General features: G+C 43.5%; 1 protein-coding gene across 3 annotated transcripts; it reads right to left on the reverse strand.

Annotated features, from left to right (window-relative positions):
• On the reverse strand, nucleotides 1–26,123 carry SEC24C (SEC24 homolog C, COPII coat complex component). 3 transcript variants are annotated; one of them, XM_081158176.1, is made up of 24 exons: nucleotides 26,040–26,123; nucleotides 24,085–24,284; nucleotides 21,499–21,634; nucleotides 11,551–11,726; nucleotides 10,969–11,340; nucleotides 10,295–10,431; nucleotides 9,010–9,078; nucleotides 7,591–7,702; nucleotides 7,233–7,360; nucleotides 5,970–6,108; nucleotides 5,645–5,760; nucleotides 5,349–5,473; nucleotides 5,019–5,210; nucleotides 4,717–4,810; nucleotides 4,382–4,498; nucleotides 3,870–4,040; nucleotides 3,291–3,387; nucleotides 3,043–3,188; nucleotides 2,678–2,816; nucleotides 2,413–2,531; nucleotides 2,137–2,316; nucleotides 1,702–1,893; nucleotides 1,384–1,473; nucleotides 2–1,237 (listed from the first exon to the last, which is right to left on the reverse strand). In XM_081158176.1, exons 2-24 carry the CDS (start codon nucleotides 24,254–24,256, stop codon nucleotides 1,097–1,099), a joined length of 3,360 nt encoding a protein of 1,119 aa, XP_081014302.1. In that variant the 5' UTR covers nucleotides 24,257–24,284; nucleotides 26,040–26,123; the 3' UTR covers nucleotides 2–1,096. The 3 variants fall into 3 exon arrangements, with proteins under 3 accessions (XP_081014303.1, XP_081014302.1, XP_081014301.1); XM_081158177.1 differs by lacking the exon at nucleotides 9,010–9,078 and having other exon boundaries at nucleotides 1–1,237; XM_081158175.1 differs by having other exon boundaries at nucleotides 3,043–3,387.
• Nucleotides 26,124–26,433: the final 310 nt, after the last annotated feature.

Genomic DNA, 26,433 nt, shown 5'->3' on the forward strand with positions numbered 1-26,433 from the left:
TACATCTTAATTTACTTTATTTCTTTACAAATTAAAGATGCATTGAAAAATAAACCAATGAAGAGAATGAGAGGTCCAGAGCAGGGGCATCGCAGGCTGGGAGCAGGCAATTCTGGCCAACATCAAACCTAGCCCTTGTCCTGCTCCAGCCAGTTCGGGTTGGAAGATAACTGTCAGCCACTCTATCAATACGAAAGCCCGAGTGGTGTCCCGGGAGGAGAGAACAGAGCTCTGGCCACCTCTGTCTCTCTCCCCAACAACCCCCAGCTTGGAGAAGCAGTTTCCAGTGGGAGCTCAGAGTGGGATGTGGGCTGGCTCTGTGAGGTATTGCAAGTTGATTACCGAGCTTCCTACAGAACCATCCAGTGCTGGGGCTTCTCCAGCTGGAAAGGAGGCTGGTACCTCTCTCCCAGGTGTTAATATACTTTGCAACTCAGTTCCCAGGCTCATTCATCTCTGACAACTTGCCTCTATCGACGGAGTGATCAATCATTGCAGGAGAACAAAAGCAGTGGAAGCTGAGAAAGCTAATCAACCACCCTCAATAATTTTGACTTGGCTGCTGACTTCCAGGCCCAAGAAGGACCAACCAATTTTCTCTCCACTACCTAAGGTCTATACCCCAGCTCTTGTGCATCTGTATGTTTTATCCCTAATATAGGAAGTTGTTGATGGCACTGAGCTGAATTAGCCTCTCCAGCCATAGTAACCCTGGGATCCCCGCTCTTTCCTGCCTGTTCCCTCTTCTTGGAGGTTGGTACAAAGGGACATGATATCGCCCAGGGTCTGGGTGCCTCCAAATCCCCCAACACCAAATCATATACCGTGAACTTAGAAACTACATTCATTACAACAGGATTAGCAGGAAAATAAGGGCAAAGTGAGGAGATAGGGGCACCTTCCATCAGCAGGACATGACAGAGTAGGAGATACTTGAGCCCAGAAAGAAGGTGTCTCTTTATACCTCTCCCTCCCCCCAAATAGACTGAGGTCAGCTTACATGACTTATAAGATATGGAACTGTCCTGGTTTCCCTGCTACCCTGGGGTACTTTCTGGAAGCTGGCCTGGGAACCTATGCCATTTACCCACTTGCTCTAGCTCAGTAGCTGCCGAATCTCCTTGTGCATATGACAGAGAAAGTCCACATAGGATGCTCCCCCACTCAGGCTCTTGTCTTCCACCAGGAAGTGTTTGAACAGCATCTCCAGCTTGTCCTCCTGTTTCACCACGATAAGCTATGGCCAGAACACAGGGTCATGAGGCAGAGCCAGTGGGAAGTCAACATCCCCTGAAATCCCATTACCCAGTCACTTACTCTCCACCCCCCTTCCAGGTGACGACCTGACAAGGTAAAAAAATCCAACATTCAGATCATTGTTACCTTCATGTACCGCGATCTCTGTGCCCTTAAGCTATCAATGAGGCCTCGCACCTTCTTGGACAGCGGATTATCCAGAACTGGCAGAATACTCTGGAACACAAAATTCATTTATCCTTGTGGCAAAGTACTCTGAGTCCAGTCAATATGGGGCAGCACAGATTTATGCATCATGAAACAAGGAAGCCTGGGAAGAATGACAGCACCCTCCCTGCCCTCCTAGTGTTCCCTGCTGTTTAAGGGGACTAGCACAATAACTTTATTGGTTCCTACACAAAACACATTTCCACACCCACATTCTCCTTGATGCCCTGCCCTTACCAAGCCACTGGTGATCTGACTGAAGGAGGAGACACTGAAAAGGCTCTGGACAACACCCTGTTGGACACCTGCTCCCACCCAGATGAAAAGGTTGAGCCCATTCTCCAACAAATATATATCCCCGTTGCTTAGACGCTCTTCCGATGCTCTAATTGCTGGTGGTTCAGTGGTACTCTCAATGGGAGACTTTGTCTAGACAAAAGGAAGGGGGGAGAATATTACTGAAGACCCTAAGACACATTTACTGCCCACCCTCCCACACACAAAAATTTCAGAAAGCTAAAGTGCCTCAGTAATTCTATCTGTGAAAATTATATCAGATAACAGGTAAAAACAAATTCATTAATGTCAGACACAGATAATATGAATCTTTCCTGTCCTTCTATGATGCCCCTTTATCAGTACAATTTCTCACACTCTAGCCCTCAGTCGCACCAAAGGTAGGAGCCGAGGATAGAAGAAGACATTGGTCTCAGCCACGTCCATGGAGGTAACCAGCTGTCGGACATAGGCACGGTCATCAGTAGTGACTTCAGCTCCAGGCTGCAGGACATCACTCTTCAACACACAGTTCAGGTAAACTGGGAGTAGCTTCATGCACTCAGGAAGGATCAACTGAAGGGGGTTATCAAAATAAAATCAATAATGATGAGAAATCCCTCCCAAATGCAAACATTTATCCCAATAACTCTTCCAACATGCTTGCCCCACCTGTCCTGCAGAGGAGGGACTGGCACAGTTCTTTCTGTAACAAGCCAGGATCTGGGCACACTGGGTGATAAGAGTGTCACGAACAGTCTTCACAGGGCTATTCAAGACTCCCCGGTATGCTGGATGGGAAACAGAAATAGCTCAGTCACTGGTCAGGCACTCCATTACATGTACCTTCCTACCATCACATCTATCTGGGAATGCTGAACCGTTGACCATCACCTTTTTCAGCCCAAATCCCACCCTGCCCTGCCTCTATCCTCACCAAACTTGGCCATGTAGTTGATGAGTGTGTCAGTCTCACAGTTTCGATACAGATCAGCTAGCTGGGTGCAGCAGTTCAGGGCCAAGTTGTGTATGCGGAGCCGTCGCTGCCCTGCACAGCTGGTATAGAGCAGAGCACACTAGGGGAAGAGAGAAAAGGGGAGCTCACATTCCTCCCTCGCCAAAGCCCTCTGGAAAACCGCCCCTTTGCTATATCATTAAACTAGAGGAAAGACATAAGCCATCCCTTCCCATGCCTCTTCTAGTTCTCTCTACCCACCTCTCACCCTCGTCCCTGTAGCCTTTTTATATCCAGTGAAATGACACCTGAGACTTCCTCCCCAGCCCCTGCCTCCCGCCTGCCACCTGCAGGAGGGCTCCACTCTCTTCATTAAGCCGATCATCATGCTTGAATTCCACGGTCACCGTCTTGTCTCCATCCAGTCCAGCCAGCTCCACATCTGTTGTATTGCTCATGTAGAAAGCCCCAAAGAAATCTACAGCACGGATACCTGAGGCCACATGGACAGGGTCAGGGCTAAAGGTATGACAAGTGCCACTTACCTCCCTCCCAGATTTAGCCCCCCACCTGCTCTTCTTCAACCAGGACTGACCGGTGCTCGTCCGGACTCGCATCACAGCATCAAAGCCAACAACCTTCTGTACATCCCGACGCAGATCACTCATGAACCGCTCCTGGTCATTCTCTACCTGCAGCCCCCAAGGCCCAAAGTCACATCACATAATATCCTGCAGACAAGCTCCCTATACCCCCTCCACTCTACAAACTGCTGAATCATAATAACAATAACAGTGAAGATGATAATAATAATAGCTCTTAAGCACATTACATTCCAGGTACCACACCAAATGCTTTATATATAATTACTTAATCCTGATGACAAGTCCTAATTAATAAGTATTAAAATCCCATTTTACAGATAAAACAAAGGACAAAATATAAGTAATTTCCCTGAGGTCATATAGCTAGCTAGTAAGTGGTGGGACCAGAATATTAACCCAGGACTGATTCTAAGCCCCACACTCTCAACCACTACACTCATGGCTCTCTTCTTTACACCTTGCAGTCTTCTCCTCTAACACTATTCCTATTAATGAGTCAATAGCTAAAGACATGTAGGCAAACATTCCCAGTCCTGCTTCCACGTGCCACCCAGAGTCCCATGCCATACCTGAAAGCAAGCATATTTGTAGACAGAGCCACCAGTGAGCTGGGGTACAACAGAGAGCGTGGCCACATCCACATACTGGTTAGGGAAGAGGAAGAGGTCTACACAGCAACCTTGGGCCACACACTCTTTGGCCAGGGTCTGATAAGCACCTGTCTGAGGCTGGAACAGAGTCTGGGGAGCAACAGAAGAAAATTTTCCAATATCTCAACTCCACCCTATTTGAGAACTGAATATGTTATATGGGGTAATGAAATGTAAACTTCAGATCTACTCATAGGAGTTTGTAATAGAAGGAGAATGGTCTCTTTTTTTAAAAAAAAAAAGAGAGAGATTCTACCTAGGACTTTGGGATGAGGTGGGATAGAAAGGTGGGGAGCAGTGGAGAAGGTTGGTAGTCATGGATGTGACATGTGAAAGGGTAGAGTATCGAGTGCGAGTCCCCCTCAAGAAAATTAAGATTATATTGCACTGTGAAGAGTCAACACCCTCCTCCCCGTCTCCCAGTCCCATACCTTCTCCTTGTCTGTGTTGATCAACTTCCTGTCATCTCTATTCTTCAGTTTCCCTGGGGCCTCTGCAATGGGCAGGGAGGTGTGGAATAGAAACAGCTTCCCTGCACATTCGGCAGCCTAGGAAAGAAGAGAGGACTACTTGTTTATTCTGTCCCTTATTCATCTATTATTCATTCATCCCCTCCCTTGTCATTTATTTAGTGCCAGCTATGTCAGACAGGCTGACTCACTGGACAGTCATCAATCACTGAAGAAAAGGGTTGTATCGCAGAGAATACAATGGCCAGAGGAAAGTGAGGCAGAGGGGACTCAACCGCTGGGGACTCTAGCCTTACCTTCAGTGCCTCCATCCCAGCCTGGATAACTGGGGCAAATACTGTCTCTGTCTCTCTTGTGTCTGCAAACATTTCTGGAATCTGATCCAATAAGCTGAAGAGACAGGTGATGAGAGGCAATCAAAACTGCTATCCAGATTCCAGAGTTCTCAAAATTCCCTGAAGAGTTATCTGGCCCCCAGACTCTGAAAACTCCTGAAGCACAGCTCCTGTCCTTCTGCTGACCTCCCCTGCTCAACTCTCTGGCTTTCTATGGTGGTACCCACCCCACCCCCACTTTACCCCCACAATCTGGCTCTTACCTGGTGATGACTGCCCGAGACTCATTGACATTGACCAGGAAGCCATCCAGTAGTGGCACAAACATGTCAGCCACATCAGATACAACCATCATCTGTGGCTGGGCCAATGAGCTCTTCACATTGTAGAAGTGGAGCACCTTATTATAGGTGACAAACCCAACTCGGATTGCTGACTCTTCTGCTCCACTCTCCCTGTAGAAGGTGACATTGTTACCCAGATCTGTCACCTCCACCATTGAGTTTCATGACATCAGGCTCCACCTGCTGTCAACCAAGACACCCAACCACCCCAAATCATTATGCAAAGGAAGCACCTGAGCTCCCTCTCACCTAGGTAGAAAGTCTAACAGTGACTTGAGCTCCTCACAGAGGAGCCTAACAAGACCACTCCTGATGGCATTGTAGGAGACATCAATCATGAAGATGAAGGCAGGAGGGCTGGGGAACTTATTGTTCTGCAAAGGAAAGAAATGTTGGGGGGAGAGGAGTATTGGTAAGCAGGCCAGTTGATTAGAGAGAAGTCGACATCAAGGGGACAAAGAAGGGGTAAGGGAAATGATCACAGCAATTCTTAGCTGTCTCATTGTCCTCCATCCACTGCTCCTCCCCATGTTATCTTCTCTCACCTTGCAGTAATCTACAGTGGCCAAGAATTCATAAGAGCCCAGGGATAGCTCAGGACGGTCATAAGCATCCACACGTTTGCCGGTATGATCCAGATGTTGAAAATACTGGGGGGGAACTGTGGGGAGCATGGCAGAGTATTATTCAGAGGTCCACTCTCAATCTTAGTAAGTCTGGCCCTGACTGAGCTCATTCTACTGCTCCATATCCCCTTATGTGTCCTACTTCCCCAGTTCCTAGATAACAGATCCTCATCTATCTAACTAGAAAGAGAACACTGAAGATGCAATCCAGATCTTTCCCCAGTCCAAGCCACTGTGAACATACCATCATTGATACAGCTGCAAAAACAGCACTGGAAGCGCCTCCCTCCCTCAATGAACTGCATGAAAGGGCACATGTATGCTTTGCAGCGATTGCAGCGCAAAGGGCCAGATTCCCCATGGTCGACAACATACGGTGAAGCCTAAGGAGCAAAGGGAAGTGCTCAGACATACAGGGAAGATACAGTGGGTTTAGATATGTGGCAATAGATGAGAAAGAACCATCTGGAGGGAGAAGTAATGGCTCAGATATTTGACCTGGGGAGGGAGTCCAGTTAAGGGGAATGAAGACAAATGATGAGGGTACTAGTCACAGAAATATCCCTGAGTCTAAATTCCATAGTTCCCTCTCCTTACTCCCCATCTCCAAAATGTCACTTCTTGAAGGAGAAAATGACTGTGAAACTAGCCCTACTAAGCCAGGGGCTGCCATGGGCCTATGAGGAGAAAGCCAAAAATTACCTAGGATTCTCATTTCTGGCCCTATCTTCAGTCCCCTTCACTCTTGCCTAGGGATCTTGACTCCTGCTTCCTTCCTCAGCCAAGTATCTATGACACTTGTCCTCCTCATCCCTGGGTTTATATGATACATACTGATGCCCCAGGCAGATGTCACCCTACATATAAATACCAGCAGCCAGTGTCCAAGCATTCCCATTGAGATCCAGAAAGAGAAAAACACAGTAAGACAGAGAAGCAGGATATAAAGTGAGCCTTGAGCTTCCAGTAATAGAGAAATCCACCCTAAGCTTGATAAGCTAGGCATGAACATGAGGGTAGAGCAGTTGCCAAACCCTTTCTTTTTTCATGCTGATTTCAAGAGCTGTGGTGACAGATCAGGGCCCATGCCAGGTAAGAGAAGGACTAATGGATCCTAATTTATCTTTTTTTCTTATATGCTGTCCTAACATCCCTAACCTACCAGGGATGATAGGATAGCATGTAAGAAAAAATAGAATGATGTGCTTCAGAGGCTCCTCTATCCAGCTGTCTCCTCAATCCAGCTGTCTCTTCCCCGACAAGTTGACCCTGTCTCTTTTCATATTGTTTGTTTCCCCTATGGACCCTGCTCCCATTCAGAAATTTCTTGGGCTTTTGCTCTTATCCCTACCACCCTCTTAAGGCATGAGCCCTGGGATAGAAAGCTATTGAAGATACTCTCCCATCCCACCCAACCAAGACTTCTTCTATTGTGACTTCCAGAATCTTATCTAGGAAGAAGTCTTATTCCCCTTCCCTCCCTCCCTTTCGTTATATCCTGACTTACCTCTTCTGGGGGCAGCCTTGCCAACGGCTTGATGACAGCTGCCAGGGGCACCTGAGCCTGCTTAGCCATGTCAGATGTGCAAGGTATATTATAGGATGTGCATCGAATGTATCGGGGACTTGCATTTCCTGAAGGAGGTAGAAAACCTGAGTCAGATCACAGAATCCCTCCAGTTAACCAGCTCTCCATTGCTGACCCACCCCATCACCCCCATAAATGCTAGAGCTGAGGGTGGCTTTTTTCCCCCTAGAGACCAATGAGGGACTGGTCTTTGATTAAAGACTGACAAAAACCCCATCTGTATGTTGATAATCTTGGAGTAAAAGTCCCTACAGGGAGGAGTTAATGCCCTTCTCACCTTGGTCTTTCACTAGGAAGTTGGTGGTAACTAAGGGTGGCACCTGGCCCCGTACTCCAGTAACAAATGGCTCTGAACCCCGGTTGTTCCTGTCATCCTCAATAACCTGAATCTGTAGGGAAAAGTGAACTGAGTGAGGTGACAGAAGAAAAGGGAGTACCAGGTCCCAGAGAGCCAGGACAAAGGGTGAAGCTGCAGCACAGAAACAAGTAATTTGCCAAGGAACACCTCATGCACCAGGCCTGCTCTCCTTCTGGAGACCATATAAAATTCTATAATGCCAATCTTCTGCTCTACAATTAGCAGCAAAATGCTGGACAGGCAACACCAAGAATGGGCTGCTTTATTAATCGCCCAAACTCTCAATCAATAATAATCACCCCTTTTCCCCCCTAACTCCAGGACAGCTTCCCCCCTAACTCCAGAAACCTTCAAACATGATCAGATTTCATTTCCCTCCCCCATCAAGCCTACCCCATTCCCCTTTGCCCCCAAGACACATTCTGAGTCAGAGCAGGAAAACAGACAACAATAACCATGTAAAAATGAATCTACCTGGAATGACTCTACATTCAATGGAAATAGAAGGGACAGGGTAAGGAGAGGATTAAACAGCCAGAAATGATCAGGTAAGGTGAGGAAGTGGGTGCTGCCTGTGTTCAGGTGAGCATCAATGTATAACTGGGGGAGAAGAGGGTAAGTACCCATTCCTTACAGCCCAATTCTCAGTCTCCCACATTTTGACAACCCAGCAAAGCGGGGGGGAAATTTTTTCTGCAAAGCTGGTAATCAGATCTTTATGTAGGCTGATGACCTTGGTCAATTCCTTCAAGATGAGTTTGGTAAAACCAGAAAAAGTAAAGGGGGAATATCCCATAACAGAAGGAGTTGAAGCTTAGAAACATATCAGAGCCAAACAGACTCTCCAGATGAGAAGTGGCTCACACCTTCCCAAACCAGCAGTCCCTTTCCCCGTAAGAAATGCCAGTATCCCAAACTTGTACACTCATAGCCACCTACACAAATGTTTCTCCACAAGCTGTAGACAGTTCAAACCCAAAGGGGGAGGGTTTACTGCTCACCTTTGTCCTGTTCCATCAAATGCCACATGCAGGCTCCTGGAGGAGCCAGCAGGACAAACACCAAAGCTGAACATGCCACCTGACCCCACCCTTAGAGCCTGACCTTCCACCACCCCATACTTAAGGCACCGCTAGCAGCTTGCTACTTCTTCATTACATGGTGACTTGGGGCATGCACATCCTTCTAGTTTATAAAAGCGAGGTCTAAAAGGACTAAGGGAAAAGGCTGGAGAGGGATGGACATGGTGGATGAGGTGAAGATGAGGTCACAGGCATGCATGGGTGGCACTAACACAGGGATGACACGCGCACACACACCCCCACCCTCTGCACTTACGGGACTAGGAATGGCATCAGGGTCTATTCTGTGCCTGGTTTTCTGCTGAGGAGGCAGCTCATTGAGTTGCTTTTTAGTATTTTAATAATAAAGGCAGCAGGGGAATGCAGGGAGGGAGACAAAAGAACAAGAAGCAGATGTTACTTCTCTCAACCCTGTGAGTTAGACATGAAGAGCTGGAGCCCAGCTCGTCCTGCTGAAATCAGGCTCTCTCTAGATCAGAAATTCCAAATCTTTCTGGCCCAGCAGAGGCCTTAATGGCTTAGACTACGATGTAGAAAAATAGGGAGAAGGGCATAGAGGAGGCAAGCAGGGGTTATACAGAAGGGTTGACTGGGATAAATCTTAAGGAAGAAGGGGATATTCCCTCCAAAAGGCCAAACCTCCCATCTAAGGACTATTCTAATGCTGAAAGAAGCCTCCCTTCACATGCGCCAGACTCTCCTTCTCACTAAAGGACGGGAAAGGAAGGGGGCTGCTTAATCCTTTCAGGTCCCCCATAGCCAACAAGTTCCCTCACCCTACTATTCCCCAAAGGAAGAGGGAAGAGAACAGAATGGAATATGACAATGGCTAAGCATGGTGAGGTAACTGACATAGCAAATGTTGCAGACAGCACTATAAAGTGGCCCCCACTTGGGAGTACAGTCCCAGCCTCTATTCTGAGTATGATAAGGCAGGCCTGAGGATTCTGATGGCTCTAAGGATGAGATTCACCCTCTTCCTGGAGAAGCCGCTTCCCCAAACTGCCCTTGTAAACTGTAGATCACTTTTCTCACACAGGAGCCTAGCAAACAAAAGTACTAAAGGCTTTCTCCTAAAACTGTCCAAGTAGGGGCAGAGAGAAAACAGTGAGGCTTTCCTTCTCTTAACATCTAATACCAGATAATACCCACTAGCTCTACCTATTAAGAAGGCTGCTGTCCTACTATATCTAAGAGGACAAGACCTGGACACAGCCTCTACTCCACAGAAGGGGCAGAGGTTACCACGCTATGTCCAATAATTGACAGAATGCAGCGCTCAACCCAGAGCTCTACTGACACTGCTGATCACTCCTGGCTTCCCTTCCTTTCTTGTCCAGCTATGCAGTAGAAGTGCCACAAAAGACTTCTGGGGCCCCAAGTTGCAATTCAGAGTCAAAAATTACACCTAGTTTCTACACCTATAAGATGAATGAACAGGGAAAATAATCAGAAAATGCTGGCAAACATCTCATCTAGGTTGAGTCACTTATCTGGCAGCCACAAACTCCCTGCCCAGGACCACATAAGTATCTACTTACCGGGCTAGGGATGGCATCAGGATCCAGGCGCTTAGGAGGCAGTGGCTGAGGAGGCCCAGGTTGATTGCCAAAAGTGGGTGCTCCTGGGTAGGGACTTCCATAATTGGGCTGAGGGCCCCGGGGTGGTCCAAAGGAACCTGAGAGACAAGGACACAAGGTTGATGAACTAAAAATCCCCTCTCTTGCCCGGCCAGCGTGGCTCAGCAGTTGAGCATCGACCTATGATCCAGGAGATCGAGGTTGAATTCCCGGTCAGTGTACACGCCTGGGTTGCAAGCTCGATCCCCAGTGGGGTGTGTGCAGGAGGCAGCCCATCAATGACTCTCTCATCACTGATGTTTCTATGTCTCTCTCCCCCTCTCCCTTCCTCTCTCTGAAATCAATAAAGATTTTTTTTTTTTTTTTAATCCCCTCTCTTCTTAAGGCCTCAGGTAAATGACTAGACTCCTATAAATGTAGACTTATGAGGCAGAGTAATGACTGTTCAAAGAAAGACCACACTGTCTGAATTGTGAGAATAAATAATGTCTTACAACCTCTATATCCTAGTAATAATACCCTGAAGCTGTCCATACAGTTCACCACTTAGCAAGCAATACTAAAAGCAAACAAACAAACAAACATCTGAATAGCTGAAACCTTTGGCTCCTAGACAGAAGTTGGGAAAAACTCACCATTTTGTTGTAGCTGATAGCCTGGCTGCTGGGAGGAGGGCATAGGGGGCGGTGGTCCTGGGGGCCCAGCCATCTGGGTACCAGGGTGCAGAGTTTGAGGAGGAGGTGAGGACACATGGTTGGGCTGGTTCACTGGGGGTCCCCCAAAACTCTGTCCAGACAGGGGTGGACCAGTCATCGAAGGCATCCGAGGACCCCCTGAAGCTTGGGGTGTGAAGCTGGAGGCCTGCTGTGGGGCAGATCGCTGGGGAGGCTGGGCCCCAGAATGACCTTGGGCCTGGCTAAGGGGAGGAGCTTGGCCTTGAGGATAGGAACCATACAGACCAGAGTTAGGGAAACTTCCTGAGGCTGAGGCCAGTGATGTTGGTGGGCCTGAAAAGTAGAAAAGGTAGAATCAGAACCCCCATCATTCTGCCTCCTTGTTTAGTAAATCACATACCGGGGCAGGAGGTGGGGGGAAGCAGGAATGCCTGTCCCAGTTACTCAGAAACAAGGAATAAAAGGGATTAACATATACCCTCACAGCCTGATGCTTCCAAAAAAAGGGAAAACAGTAACACTCCTATTGTGACAGCTACTCACCATAGCCCAACCCTGAAGGGGGAGGGGCTGGGGTCGCAGCACCACTGATCTGCATTCCAGCCAGCTGCGCAGTCACCTGTGCACTTGTTGGGGGAGGGCCATACGGCTGAAGCACAGTTGGCTGGCTGACCACAGGGGCCAATGGGGCTGACCCAAATGGCTGAGACCCAGGGAGCCTGTGAAGAGAAGGCAGGCAGTTAAGGACTAGTGGGCTGGGACACTCTTCAAAGTTGGCAGGAACTCCACATCATATAGGAAGCTATATTGTTTTACAGTATCGTACTCTCATCCTGGTCTCTTTTACAGCTTCATACTTTTGTATATTTGCAGATAAATTACATTCCTGATGATCTATTCTGTGATTATTCATGACAAATCTTGTTTTCCATTAGGTTCACTCCACAAACACATGCCAACCACCCTCAGATCAAATATTATTTACTCTGCTCCTTAGAGTATCACCTCCTTTGCCTCAAACCTTTGTTGACCAACCACCTCAGTTTTGTAATTAGAAGCCCTAAAGGAGCTGAAAGGGAAGGTGCACAGAAGTATTAACACAAAAGACATTTAATAAATGTGGGATCAAATGAATGAAGTTTGATTAACTTTTTTTAATATATTTTTTTATTGAGTTCAGAGAGAAGAGAGAGGGAGAGAGAAAGATAGAAACATCAATGAGAGTCATTGGTCAGCTGCCTCCTGCACACCCCCCACTGGGGATGGAGCCCCCAACCCCGGCAGGTGTTCTGACTGGGAATCGAACTGTAACTTCCTGGTTCATAGGTCAATGCTCAACCACTAAACCATGCTGGCTGGGCTGATTGTTTAAGTTTTAAACCAAAGTATTTATTACTTTATCCTGGGAAAGGTGTTAGAAAGATCTATAAGATTAGAGGAGCACGTCTGCTAGTTTGGCATTCTGTACTAATCATAAAGATGTGCAAACTCCACCAGGAAAGGACTAGAGAAACAGGACATAAACCAGGTAGACTTCTAGCTGGGTCAATCTAGCAAAGCTTCATTACCTGGATAGCTATGTTGGACAGTCCCATGGTATCAGATAGCACATTAAAATATAAATACAGGCCCTGGCCAGTGTGGCTCAGTTGTTTGGAGCATTGTCCTGTACACCAAAGGGTTGCGGGTTTAATTCCTGGTCAGGGCGCATCCCCAGGTTGCGGATCCTGGGATTGTGGGTTCAATCCCTGGTCAGGGTGTGTATGGGACGCAACTGATCGATGTTTCTCTCTCTCTCCTTCCCTCTCTTTCTAAAATCAATTTTTAAAACTCTTTTAATATAAATACAAAACCATTCCAATATCACTGCATACCAAATAGCAACTTGCACTACAGAAATTTACAACATAAAGTATTATACGCAAGCTCCTGGGATTTCAAGAATGAATCAAATTCTTCACAATGGTTTATTATACTGAAATTCTGATTTATCCTTCTTGTTTATTTTGTCTCTACTGAATAACTGGTACTTTATTATATTTGGTCAGCTTCTATTAGTCCTGTAGTTTAACACTTTTTATTCATTCATTCAAGTAGTATTTTCTAAGTGTTATGCTAGTGAATCTTACCTCCTTAAGCTCTTTTTGGGGCTTTGCAGTTTTGTCTTCCATGGCACCAAACATACTGTTAGCCCCATGGCAGATGCTCATAAGTCCTTGTCAGAATAATTATGTGCCACAGTCCTACTCCATTAATAATTATGTGCCACAGTCCTACTCTATCAACTACCCAATGTTATTGTCACATGCCCTAGTAATAATAAACCAACATCTGTACATGTATTTGTATATAGCTTTACAACTTACAAAGCATTTCTAAGTGCTTTAATATAATCCTCACAATAAAATAATGAGGGAGATAAAGCAGATAAAAAACTAAGAGTACAGTGGCAGAGCAAGCTAAAACTAGAGCCCAGACCTGATTCTTAGTCCAAAGTACTTTATTTTTAAATTGTGAAATATAACATATATAGAAAAAGTACATTAAACATATATGTACTGTTGAATAATTGTAATTCAAACACCCATGTAACCAAAATGAAATCAAGAAATAGATGCCTGGCTGGGCGTGGCTCAGCAGTTGAGCGTCGACCTAGGATCCAGGAGATCAGGGTTTGATTCCCGGTCAGGGCACATGCCCAGGTTGTGGGCTCGATCAATGACTCTCTCATCATTGATGTTTCTGTCTCTCTCTCTCCCTCTCCTTTCCTTTTTCTGAAATCAATAAAGATATATTAAAAAAGAAAAAAAAGAAATAGAATACACTAGCATTCAAAGGCCTTCTGTGTCTCTCCTCCATCATAGCCCTCTCTCTTATCTCAGAGGTAACTACTTTCCTAACTTCCTAATAATCATTCCCTTGTCTTTAAAACAATATAGTGCAGTTTTGTCAGTTTTTTCAACTTTCTAAACAGAATCACATCATATGTACTCTGGGTTTTGCTTCCTTTGTTCAACCATATGCTTATGAAATTCATCTATGCTGTAATTCATCACTAAATGTTATTCCACTAAATAAACATGCTACAATTTACTTAAGCATTTTAATATAGATGGGTACTTGGGTCTTCCCAATTTTTGGGTATTACAAATCATGTTGCTATGAACAAATATACAATTAACTTGTTTACATGTGCGAGTTTTTCTAAGGCATATAATTATGAGTGAAATTACTGGATTATAGAGTATGCACATCTTCAGTTTTAACAGATAATTCCAAATTATTTTCCCAAAGTTGTACTTATTTGCATCTGAACACTAGTGGATAAGAGTTCCTGTTACCCCATATCTGTAGTAATATTTTGTATTGTCAGACTTTTTAATTTTGCCAGTCTGATGGACACACAAGAGAATCCTGCTGTGGTTTTTAAATTTGTGTATGTGTGTGTTTTCATCATTTATGAGGTTCAAAGTGTGGGCTTTTATTTTATTTCCCATTGACATACAATATTATATTAGTTTCAGGTATACAACACAGTGATTAGACATTTATATACCTTAGGAGTGATCAGCCTGGTAAGTCTAGTACCATATATAGGTATTACAATATTGACTATATTCCCTATGCTGTATATACTTTATATCCTGTAACTGTTTTTATAACTGGTAATTTGTACTTCTTAATCCCTTTCACCTTTTTCACCCATCCTCCCAACCCCCCTCCCATCTGGCGATCATCAGTGAACAGCCTTTTAATATGTTCTTTGGCCATTAGTATCTCTTCTTTTGTAAAATACCTATTCTGATTTTTGTCTATTATTTTTTCAACTGGATTGACTTTTTCTTATTGATTAAGAAGTTGGAGCCCGGCCGGGCATGGCTCAGCTATTGAACGTCGACCTAGGATCCAGGGGATCAGGGTTCAATTCTCAGTCAGGGCACATGCCCGGGTTGCGGGCTACAGCTGATCACTGACTCTCTCATCGCTGATGTTTCTATCCCTCTCCTTTCCTCTCTCTGAAATCAATAAAGATATATTAAAAAAAAAAAAAAAAAAGAAGTTGGAGTTCTTTACATACTCTAGACACTATTTTATGTGTTTATGACTATTTTTTAAAAATATGTCTTTATTGATTTTAGAGAGAAGAAGGGAGAGGAGGAGAGAGAAAGAAACATCAATGATGAGAGAGTCATTGAGGCAACCTGGGCATATGCCCTGACTGGGAATTGAACCTCCATCTCCTGGATCATAGGTCGATGTTCAACCGCTGAGCCACGCCAACTGGGCTATGTCTATTTTATGTGTAAATATCTTTTTTCCATTCTGGAACTTGTCTTTAGAATGCACTTTCCATTCAATGTCTCTCTCCTTCTGATCATTCCCATCAGCACAAAAACATACCAACATCTCAAAAAATAACCAATATGGTGAAAACAACCCAAATGTCCACCAGGGGATAAATGGATAAACAAAATGTGGTATTATATCCACATAATGAAATATTAGTTGGCCATAAAAAGGAAAGAAGTACTGATACATACTGCAATATAGATAAACACTGAAAACATTATGCTAAATGAAAGAAGTCAGTTACAAAGTATCACATAGTATATGATTCCAGTCATATGAATGTCCAAATAGGGAAATCAAGAGAGACAGAAAATAATTAATGGTTACTTAGAGTTGGGGGTGTGGGGAATTGAAGGAATAGCTACACAGTTGTAGCTACTTAGCTAAAGGATATGGTGTTTCTTCTTGACATGAAAAAAATGTTCTAAAACTGGCTGTGATGATAGTTGCACATAACTGTGAATACAGTAAAAACCTGAATTGTACACTTTAAATTCACATGGTATGTAAATTATCTCCATGAAGTTGTGTTTTTTTAAATCCAATCAAATAAAATTGCCCTAAAACCTCACACCCACCTCAAGCTTCTGCACCTCTTTTTAGCCAAACATTACAAAAGAATTGCTGTCTCTACTTTAATTACTATTTCTCTGCCTCTTTAAAGCTCCTTCTTTCTGGGTTCATTTTTCTTTTTTTCCTTAGCAGTTTTCTCAACCAGAGTCTATACACTGTAAACTCTCAATCTTTGTCTGAAAATGTCTGTATTGGCCCTCTCTTTTAGCTAGGTATGTAATTCCTCGTTGATAATTATATTCCCTTAATGCTTTCAAGGTACTATTCTACTATCTGCTCTCCTTGATAGTCTCTGTTTATTCTAATCAATATTGTTTTTCCTGAGAATCTCTTACAGACTGGGTTGAAGGAGTGTGGTTGTTTCACATTTGCTTCTGGAAGGTATTCCAATGATATTGCCATCCAAGATCTTTTTTTTTTATTAAAAAAAAGCTTTGAGATATAATTTTCATACCATCAAATTCACTCCTTTTAAGTGTACAATTCACAATTTTTAGTAAATTTATAGTGTTGTGCAACCATCACCAAAATCCACCTTTAGAACATTCTCACGACTCCAAAAAGATACCTTACATCCATTTGCAGTCCCAAAATACCCCCCACCCCTCACCCCGTTATCCACAGCCAGCCAGAAGAAACAGGATTCTCCCTCTTCCAATGTGCAGACTATATTCTAGTCTCTCTGTTCATGGAAGGTGCAGCCCAGGTCCAGACTTCATAAACAAGGTCTTCATTCCAAACCTCAGCTCAGAAAAGCAAAAAGATTGATCCCTCATCCCCAGTACCTGCTTAAACTTAAGTCCCCAGATCTCAAGATGATAATTCCCACCCTCTGCCAAGGCAACCACAGTGTCAGCTTACCACTCTCATTTTCAATCCCCACTTGGAGTGTCTAGCACTTGAGGGTTTCACTTTCTTTCTTTTAAGCTTGATTATGGACTTGAAAAAAAATTTTGTTTCTCTTTCTTTTCTCCTTTCTAGATGTTTGTAGCAAATGGCTTTTCAGGTTATATTAATCTACTACCTAGCTGAAACTCTTTGACCCACTCAACTAAACAGCGTCTTCATATCTCCACTGAAACTACATATGTCAGTGACACCAAACCTTGCCAGACCCAATGGCTAATCCTTAGTCTGCATCTTAGCTTTCAGCAGCAAATGACACAGCTAATTACTCTTGCTTTCCTGAAATTCTTTCTTCATCTAGTTTCAAGATGCCACACTCTCCTGGCTAATCTCCTACCTCACTACTGTTCTTTCTCACTATCCTCTGACTTCTTTTTAAATGCTGATAAGCTCCAAGGTTCAGTATTCAATTCTATTCTTTACTCTCAATGTTCATTTTCTAAGTGATTTCATCTAGTCCCATAGCTTTAAATAATATATCTATACTGAAGACCTCTAAATGTGTATCTTGTCCTGACATCATTCCTGAGCTGCAGTATATACAACTGCTCACTCAATATCTCTACTTGGTAACTAGTAGCTTTTTCTTTTTATTTCTATATATTTCAAAATCTACTGTGCTGTCTTGCCAGAAGTCTCCCAGCTATTAGCTTTCTTAAATCTATAATGTACAAAATAAAACCCCTGATTCCCCCCCACAAAAATCTGCTCCTTCTCAAGTATTTCTCACTTCAGTAAATACCACCCAGTTTCTTAAGCCAACAAGAGACATCCAGAATTCCCCTTTTTCTATCTAACTGACTCTGCCTTCAAAATGTATCCCAAATCTATTTCTCACACCTCTAACACTACCATCCTAAACCAAACCAAAATCATCTCTTACCTGAATTACTGCAACAACCTAACAGGACTTTCTACTTCTACTATTGAATCCAGGAAAGTGACCTCTTTTTTAAAATAAATAAGGTAAAATATATATATACCCATATATATAATTAAAAAAATATTTTTCAAAAATTATTAGAGAATGGGAAAAGCATATGCAAAATTTTTCAAGTAATTTTTTTTCAAGTAATATTTTTAGTAATCACATTTGTGATAGTGTTAGTATTGTTGTACTAAGACTGTTGTGTGTAATAGGGGTAAAATAAATAAGAAACTGTGGTATATTCTAATATTCTAATTCCATCATCCCTATGGCCTTAAGAACCAAGATTCCTGGTGTGGAAGAAGAGATATAGATATAATACAGAGGTCAAGTAAAGGCTCTGTAGTCTGCAGTTTGAATTGGAAGTACAAATTTAAAATAATGAGGTATTTTACCTTTAATATATGTAAATATGTATTTCTTTACTATGTCCACTGAAAAGGCCTAGAAAGCGACTAATCAGGTAGCAATGAACACTCCTAGTGCCCAGATTACAGTAAAAAATATCATTTCTGCTCTGACTTGTGTGGCTCAGTGGTAGAGCGTCTGCCCATACACCAAAGGGTCACAGGTTCAATTCCCGGTCAAGGGCACATACCTGGACTGCAGATTCATTCCCGAGGTCAGGGCATGTGTGGGAGGCAACCAATTGATATGTTTCTCTCACATCGATGTTTCTCTTTCTCTTTCACTATCCCCCCACCCCTCCCTCCCTTTCACTGTATCTCAAAATCAATGGGAAAAAATATCCTTGGATGATAAATATCCTTTATTAACAATATGCATATATATCATCTCTCACCCACAAAATAAAGGATTTCTTGGGAAAATGGCTAATTCCTGGTCTCGGGCATAACATGTATAAGCCTGGAACATCTTATCATACTTAAAGATTGCTAGGATCATGTCAAATCGGTCAAAGATGGAACATTTTCAACCTCAATAATGATGATAATTACAGTGAATTGAAACCCATCAAATATGTCTAAATCTATAAATTCATAATGATATTAAAAAGAATTGGTCACCTTCAGTAGATAACAGTGTACCAATTCACTCTCTCGAAAACTGGTAAATAAAGGTAAAGAATCAAGCATTTATTCTACATGAGTTGCACAGCTGGTAACCAAATAACAGATGACAAGAATTGTCTATAATGGTAGTCAAACAAATAAGTGAAAAAGAAACAAAGGAATTAGAGTATCACCATTTTGTAAACCCAACAAATTAATATACCTAGGCATTAAGCATCAACAATTCCTAACATCACAAAACAAGAAAGACAAGATATTATATGCCTCCTGTAGTCTTGCCCCACACTATCCAAAGGGATAAAACTTGGATCCAGTCTCTATATTCAGCTTCCAATTTGCAGGAAATACAGAGGAAAGAGGAACACATTCAACTGCAACATGAATATACAACCAGGAGAATCCAGACTGTGAGAAACTCTTCAGGTCAATTGGCTTAGGTTCTTCAATGATAAACAGTAAGAAAAAGATAGAGTAGTAACCTACAGACTTAAAAGACACATCAAGTTGCTTTTCTTGTTTGCGTGTTGATTTTTTTTGTTAATCTTCACCGGAGGAGATATATATATATATTTTAGAGAGAGTGGAAGGGAGGGAGGGAGAGGTGTACGAAGAGAGTAAAAGAGAGAGAGAAACACAGAGAGGGAGAGAGACATCCATGTGAGACACATCAATTGGTTGCATCCTGCAGGAATCAAACCTTGACCCTTTGGTGCGCAGATCAACAAACTCTAACCACTGAGCCACACCAGCCATGGCTTGTTTTTGTTTTTAATAGGCAAAATTAAACTGTGGTATCTAGGAAAAGTCCCTTTAAGTGTAAACTGTTTTTAAAAACACAAGAAAATGGTTACCACAAAAGTTAGGATAATGGTTATTTAGTGGGGGAGGGCGAGTTATGATTTAATTGGGCACATGGAATGGGCTTTTGGGTATGTGGCAGAGTTCTATTTCTTAATCTGGGTTGCAGTTACAAGGGGGTTCACTTTATAATTTATTAAGCCATACATTAATAATGTATGGCTTAAGACAACAAACAAACATAAAAACTTTTTTGTATGTTTTATATTACAGTGAAAATATACAATGCATAAATAAACAAATAGTGGGAACATTACTACCAGCTTAAAACTCTCCAATGGCTTCTCACAGCAACTAAAATCAAATTTAAACTTCTTAATATGGCTTACAAAGCACTGCATAATATGGCTCCTGCCTATGTTTCCACTTTCTCTCCTCTACTCTCCACTATTGCTAGCCACATTGGCCTTCTTGCTCTTCCTCACATCCACCAAATTAATTTCTCCATCGAGACCTTTGCACTTGTTGTGCCCTCTATGACACTCTTCCTCCAGACCTTTGGAGAGCTCCCTTCATCATTTCACTGAGGTTTCAAATATCACTTCAGAGAGGCTCTCCTTGATGAATGTATTTAAAACAGCTTCCTACTTCCTCACCAGTCATTCTTTATATCCTTACTCTGTTTTATTTCTTATTTATATTTGTCTACTTGTCACCTCCTGTTTACTCCACTAGATAGTAAGCTCAATGAAGGCATAGACTTATTCTGTTTTGTTTACTGCTTCATCTCCAACTTCTAGAATAATGTCTGACACATAATAGTACAAAATAAATACTTTTTGAGTGGATGAATGAATGAATGAATTCCCTATACTGCTCCCAGAGTATTCCAACATACAGGGTTAGGGAGAACTTCTCAAGATCTTTCTCCAAGCTTGCATTCAATGCTAAAAATGTACATTCTAGATGCCCAATAAAAATGTCAGAAAGCGACTCTTCCATTACTACACATCCTACCCACAGTTATACAGATCATGCACCACCAGTTTTCATCATTTAAATGGTTTCCCCCGCCCCTTTTTAAATGATTATAATAACAATATACTGGCCTTGATGAATAATGAAAGCTTTCAAAGAATGACATATATGGTTTTGAGTATCTTTTCTTTCATAACTGGTCACACCTGAACTTAGCCAATAAGTCCTACCAAATACCTGATCTAGAGGAAAGGGGGAAGGAAGTCAGAGGAGACAAATAATCCTGAGGTCCCTTCTTCCTGTTTCTCCCTTAGGGTAGGCTCAGTAGAACTGAAATAATTATTGAAGATATATGTCTAGTCAGGAAAAAAACTCAGGTTCAAAGAAAGAGAAAGAATATGTAAAAGAACACAAGTACTAAGACAGGTCAATAACCCACAGAGTGGACTGTAGCAGCACCTATAACCCAGAAAAATAAAAACAAAATGCAAAAAGGTGGAGGAAAGAGAAAAAGGGATCTAAAAGAAAGGCAAAGAGAAGGGATTACGCAAAACAAAAACAAAACTCATAAACACAGACAATAATATGGTGATTACAAGAGGGAAAGGTGTGGGGGGGTGGGGTAGAAGAGGGTAAAGGGGGGATAATAAATGGTGATAGACTGAGACCTGACTTGGGGTGGTGGGCACATAATACAATATAAAGCTGATGTATTATAGAACTGTACACCTGAAGCCTATATAATTTTATTAACCAATGTCACCCCAATAAATTCAATAAAAAAGAAAAAAGATTGTTAAATTCACAGAGAAAAAAACAAGGTGAAATAAATAAATAAAAGGCAAAGAAAAGGAAATGGGCCCGCATACATTCCTAATCTTTCCAGTTTCATCAGACCAACTTTAGGTTGACCCAAGTACATACCTTTGCATTTGAACAGTGGAGCTAGGCCCATTCTGTACATCTCCTTGGCCAAACTGGCCATATGCACCCTGGCCACAAGAGGCCTGTGCTGTTGAGGCTGGAGGGGCCCCTGAAGAAGGTGGAGCTCTTGACATACCTGAGGGTAAAGGACAGAAACTAAGTGATTGGGAAATAACTTTCTCCTCTACCCTGATCAATGAGTGCAAAGCAAGAATCAATAAGCACAGAACTTCAGTAGCCCAATACCATAGCTTTGTAATTAAAAGGACACCATCAACATGCAAACTACAGCAGATTCTGAACACTGACGACCAATCAGAGAGCCTCCACTCTCCTAGACAGGTTATACTACAAGTGAAGCTGTAGCCAGGGCTACAGAATGTAGGGCCTTCCTATGATCACCATATACTTACTCTCACTTAATCCAGGACAGCCTAATGTTCTCACCTTAGACTAAAAGTCAATCCTTTTAAGGAAAAAGATCATACTCCAGAAATTAGAAACTTAGAAGATATATGAGAAAAGTGGCTCAGAAAATGACCGAGTAATACACTGAACTAGGCTGTCAAGAAAGGCACCTCTTGGGGAGACTATTCTGCCAACCTCCTCTTCATATATTCTACTTATCCTAATCATCTTATTTTCATCCACTTCTCCCAACAGCACATGGCTCAGGAAAGTGTTCCAATAGGTTGGAGACTTTGTTTCCACCCAACAGTTCAGTCAGGTGGCCCGCCCTCCCATTAGTGCTGCCACCTATGTCTTCACAAAAACTGGACTCCATCCTTTCTGCTCATCAGAGCTGCCATCACAGCTATTTCTACTAGCCCCAATCATCCTTCCTGCATACTGTCCCCAACCATCCTTCCCACATGAAATGCAGGAACAAAGCAATTAGTTACTTGACATATCACTTTGGAAACAATGCTGACCCCTGTACAAACATTGGTTTTTCTTTTGCTCTGCCCTCGGCAGAGATTATACACTACAGAACCTGCCTACAGGAACATTACTAATCTGAACCTGCTCACTAGGAATCACAAACCAGGTACATTTTCCTCTCAATAACAAAGCTTCCTCTCGAGGCAATGCCAAACTCCATCTTGATAAACCAGGACTTGACAGATCAGAGGTGGACTCTGTTCAGCCAAAGTCCCAACCCAGAGTAAGTGTCTCTGGAAACCTGAGACGTAATCTCACCATTTCATGATTTTTCCCCCAAAGTTATAATTTAAATGGTAATGTTTCTTTTCCCAAATCTCACCTATGCCTCCTTGGTCCCATATCCCTTCACGAGATTTACTTTCTTAAAAAGCATAAAGCATTTGGCATACCCTAAGTCCTCAACTAGCCTAACCAAAGATATACTGCTAACAGTTTTCTAAAAGTCCTTATGGCCTGGCCAGGCGTGGCTCAGCGGTTGAGCGTCCACCTAGGAGCCAGGCGATCAGGGTTCGATTCCCGGTCAGGGCACATGCCCGGGTTGTGGGCTCGATCAATGACTCTCTCATCATTGATGTTTCTATCTCTCTCTCCCTCTCCTTTCCTCCCTCTGAAATCAATAAAGATATATTTAAAAATAAATAAATAAATAAATAAATAAATAAATAAATAAATAAATAAATAAATAAATTAAAAAGTCCTTATGGATAATCTGTAGAGTACTAGAGTAATCTGTAAAGTAAAAGACAAAATACTGATTTTAAGGCAGAACCAGATAAAGTCTTCTCTTATTGCCCTAATATTATAGAACCTCTCAGTTTTCTGTTATTGCCTTGATATTACAGAGCCTCTAAGAATCAGAGGAAATTCAAGCAAAGGGAAGGAATGGTATCAGCAAAGATATGACAGGCACAAAAACTCAGGCACACAAACACCATACTTTTCATCCATGAACTAGCTTCCCATGTCCCAACAGAACAGTCCGTCCAATGAGAGGCATTATCAATACATATAAGGAACGTCCAGCGAGAGTGGCTCAGTTGGTTGAGCATCACCCTATGCACCTTTCACTGAAAGGTTGCTGGTTCAATCCCAGTCAGGGCACATAACCTGGGTTGTGGGTTCGATCCCCAGTTAGGGCAAGTGTGGAAGGCAGCTAAAGGATCTTTCTCCTTCTCCCTCCTTCTCTCCCCCACTCCCTCCCTTCCTCTCTCCATAAGCATGTCCTCTGGTGAGGATTAAAATATATATATATGGAATAAGTGATTTCAGGTAGACTTTAGGTCAACAGGAAATATTCAGTCCTGATCATAGGCTCTGAAGAAGCTGTAACCATAACCCTTCCATCCATCTGTAAACAACGCAGCCAGGTGAGGTTGCACAGGGTGACACCCTCAGGAAATGAACTGCCTTTGAGCATGGAAGATGTGTTCCCACTTGATGTCTTAAGGCAGGAAGACAGTCACCTTATGTAAAAACAGGGAAGGGCAGACTACCCAGGGAGGGGATCTCAGTGACCAAGAGCCAGATTCATGTTCCTCAATCCGTCACCCCAACTCTCTAGACAATTTTGGTAGGGCAATACAACCCAACCTAAAGACTACTGATTCCCCTCCTTACATCAAAGGAAACTTGGAAACAAACCTGGGGGAGGTGCTTGCTGATAGCCTGGTACTGGCCCATTGTAGGCTCCATATGAGTTGGGAGGGGCTGTGGACCCTGGTTGCCCACCATAGCTGGATTGATGATACCCTGGGTAGACAGGCTGGGGCTGCCCAAATGGTGGCACAGGTGGAGCTGACTGGTTGACGTTCATTATGAGAGCATCCCCAACTTGGTCTCACCTATTAGATAAGAGAGAAGAAATTAGTCAAAATCAAATCTCGAAACAGATCAGCTATAGAGAGTAGGAAGTAGAGACAAAAAAAGGACTGACATTATCACGCAGTGATCAGCCTAATCATTCCCCACACTCCACAGGATCTTTGTAATTTTCTGCCCCAACCAGTAGCCAGATTACCTCCCCAAAGTAAGGATTTTGTTACTCTGAACCCCATGCTTTGTCACTGCCAAGAGGGTATAAATTTCAACTTCAGATAAGTCCACTGGAATGGAACAGCAGACTCCATGCCCCAGTGGTATAATTTCTAGTGTCTAGACATACAAGGAGTCCTACCACTGATGAACTATTGTGATATTACAGGTAAATGAAACAGCGTTCCCACTTTCCATTCATTCACTCTAGCATCCTTTCATTCAACAAACACTGAATGCCCTCCAATGTGCTAGTCATTTTTAATCACTCAGGCTACATGTCTAAAGCAGATCAGATAAATTCCGTGCCCTTCAAAAGGCAAATTTCAGAGGAACTGACTAAAGAAATGACATTCTTTGGCTAAACTACAAAAATCCAAATGCTACTCCATCTCCAATCTTCCCCCAAAAAGAATGTGTGTACCTTAGAACTGAAGCATTAGAATAACTAAATGTAAAGGACACCTGAAAACTCTAGCAAGGTACCAGGTTAGAACTGAGTGCAGGCCAGGCACAAAAAACTTCTCACAATAACCTAGGAAAATAATTCAAGGATCAGCAGCAAGGTTAGATTTCATGGAAAAAAGATCATTCACCTTATCCATCAAGCAGAGGGACTAGGAGTATTCCAAATCCCAATGCACTCCTCCAACTCTCCTGTTTCTGCTCTCTATATGCTTGTCATGAATCTAGGCTACCACCAAAATTATTACGATCTTGCCCAGCAACAGAGGGATGAATTAGAGGCCCTTTTTTGGGTCCTTCCAAGAACAGGACTACCGGATCACATCTACTTTAAACAGCCTTGTCATTCCAACTATCCTATTGACAGAAGGGACCCAGGAAGCAGGAGAGCTCACAGCTACTGCAGTGGAACGATGAACCTCTTCCCTTTGCTAGGAAATATAATCTTGAGTAAAGAAAAGCTGAGATGGTCCTGGACTAGAATTCTTTAAACTCAGAGCCATCTCAGGCGTTGTTCTTCCAAATCCTAAACCTTACACAGGTCACAAGACTAAGCTTGACAGGTGTTTCCCTCCCTTCATCTTCCTAAAGTCAGTATAGGGCTGGGGGTAGGAGGAAAGGAGCTTCTTCTCCGGGAAATAATTCCCTCAAACACACCCAAGAGTTTGGAGCAGGCTCAGGTTTCCACTCCCCTCTGGGTGGACAGTCGAGGGTGACAACCCAGGGGGCGGGGCAAGCTTTCTAGAAGTCTGAAAGGAGTCGAGCTGCGGAGGCTGGGGGCGCCGGGGACCAAGACCGAGAAGCCAAGGGAGGTTCTCGGGCCACGATGAAGGGGATGATCCACTAAGCACGAAGATGGAGCGTCTTGCGCCCTTCAGCAGGCTCCGGGCAGGAAGCGGGAGCCGGAATCTGGGCCGGGAGGTGAGAAAGGAGGGTACGGTCTAAGACTGATCCTGGATTGCGGATGCGTGAGGTGAGGGTCTCTCACCCGGCCCCGCCCCCGGGCTCCTCCCTTCCTTCTCAGACAGAACTCCGATCTGGCAGAACCCTGGCCTCTCCTCTTCATTCCTACCCACCAACCTCCCGATGCCACTCCTCACCCGGCTCCAGATCCAGGCTCGACTTCGTTCCTAACGTCAAGGCTCCCAGGCTCCACTTCCGGTTCCGAGGGGCTGTAGTGTCGCCCCCGGAAGTTCCACCCCCACGCTCCGGGACCGGTCCACTCCTTCTGCCACGTCTGCACCGGCATGCGCCCAGGAACCCGGATGCTGCGCATGCGCCACTTCCTTTACTCAGCAGGACCGCCCCTTGGGCGGCTCCGCAGATTCTTACTCTTTTGCGCCCTTTTTTTTTTTTTTTTTCCCCCACCCAAATGTCCTGGTCGCTTTACGGTCCCACCAGCTGAGAAGCGATTGAAAAGACTAAGTCAAACTATCTTTAGTAACAACCCCTCAATGGCCTATGACATGTTAGTGACCTCCGATCTAGAGTCCG

The sequence above is a fragment of the Miniopterus schreibersii genome (genome assembly GCF_964146895.1).
Source record: "Miniopterus schreibersii genome assembly, chromosome: 14".
Taxonomy (NCBI): Eukaryota; Metazoa; Chordata; class Mammalia; order Chiroptera; family Miniopteridae; genus Miniopterus; species Miniopterus schreibersii.

Coding starts and splice junctions, on each gene's coding strand:
- SEC24C (XM_081158175.1), bottom strand. CDS start 24,256: ATGAACGTCAACCAGTCAGCTCCACCTGTGCCACCATTTGGGCAGCCC. Junction 11,341..11,550: donor CCCTTCAGGGTTGGGCTATG/GTGAGTAGCTGT, acceptor TCTACTTTTCAG/GCCCACCAACATCACTGGCC. Junction 5,761..5,969: donor TTGCAGCTGTATCAATGATG/GTATGTTCACAG, acceptor TGCTCCCCACAG/TTCCCCCCCAGTATTTTCAA.